Below are 1,044 nucleotides of genomic sequence, written 5' to 3'. Positions count from 1 at the left end.
TGCCCAGTGCCACAGCGAAGACAAGCGCCCCGCCATCCTCTACACCCTCCTCAGCCAGAACCTCACCCACGGCCGGGGCGGCCGCAGCCCGGCCCACCAGCGCTGCCTCTGCCACCAGCGCCGGACCGTCTGCCTCCGCACACCCCACGTCACCTGCCGGGCGGCCTCCAACGTGCTGGTAAAAACCATCAGCTTCATGAAAAACCTCCCTTCCTTCCACCTGCTGCCGCGAGAGGATCAGCTCCTGCTGCTGGACAGCTGCTGGGTTCCCCTCTTCCTCCTGGGGCTGGTCCAGGAGATGGTGACCTTCGAGGTGATGGAGACCCCGGCCCCCAGCATGCTCAAGAAGATCCTCCTCGACGGCCAAAGCAAACATCGGGAGCCCGAGCGGACGCAGCCCACGCTGGCCGCCGTGCAGCGCCTGCAGTGCTGCCTGAACACCCTTTGGAGCCTGGACCTGAGCCCCAAGGAATACGCCTACCTGAAGGGAGCCCTTCTCTTCAATCCCGGTGAGTGCCCGGCCCTCGCGGCTCTGCCTGCCGGCGGGAGAGCATGTCCCGCAGACGTTGGCGCCTCTCGGCTTGTAGACGTTCAAGAGCGCCGGCAGGCGTGAGAGCGGGGAGGGCTGGTTACCTTATCCTCCACACCGATCGTTACAGAATGCCCCGGGAAGCGGGGAGGAGGGACGTCACACGGAGCGGTGAAAGCCAGAGACCTCTGCCTGCCCTGCGGACAATAAAGGGCCCCGGGATTTAATTTGTAAAGCGTTGAGTTTGCCCAGTTAACTCCTTTCGCTCCCTCAAAACCGCAGCCCTGAAATAGCCGCGTCTCGGTAGCGCTGCGTACATCTCGTTAGCGCAGCCCCGGAGATCCCTTCCGAGAAATGGGGAAGGGGGGGGAATGGGAGAAACCTGGGGCTGATTTCCAGCCTCCCTCATCACCGGCTTTTCCTCTTCTCCCTCGGCAGACGTCCCCGGGCTGAGGGCGTCCCTGTACATCGAGAGCCTCCAGCGGGAAGCCCAGAGAGCGCTGCAGGAGGTCCTG

General features: G+C 64.1%; 1 protein-coding gene across 1 annotated transcript in view; it reads left to right on the top strand.

Annotated features, from left to right (window-relative positions):
• NR0B2 (nuclear receptor subfamily 0, group B, member 2) overlaps nucleotides 1–1,044 on the top strand; it is a 7,493-nt gene that overhangs the window by 2,661 nt on the left and 3,788 nt on the right. Inside the window, exons 2-3 of the mRNA XM_009334672.1 lie at nucleotides 8–509; nucleotides 968–1,038. Coding sequence (XP_009332947.1) covers nucleotides 8–509; nucleotides 968–1,038 — 573 coding nt within the window. The remainder of the gene's footprint in view (nucleotides 1–7; nucleotides 510–967; nucleotides 1,039–1,044) is intronic.

Source organism: Pygoscelis adeliae, unplaced genomic scaffold (genome assembly GCF_000699105.1).
Source record: "Pygoscelis adeliae isolate BGI_AS28 unplaced genomic scaffold, ASM69910v1 Scaffold422, whole genome shotgun sequence".
Lineage (NCBI taxonomy): Eukaryota > Metazoa > Chordata > Aves > Sphenisciformes > Spheniscidae > Pygoscelis > Pygoscelis adeliae.
This window is presented reverse-complemented; position numbering and strand designations above follow the sequence as displayed.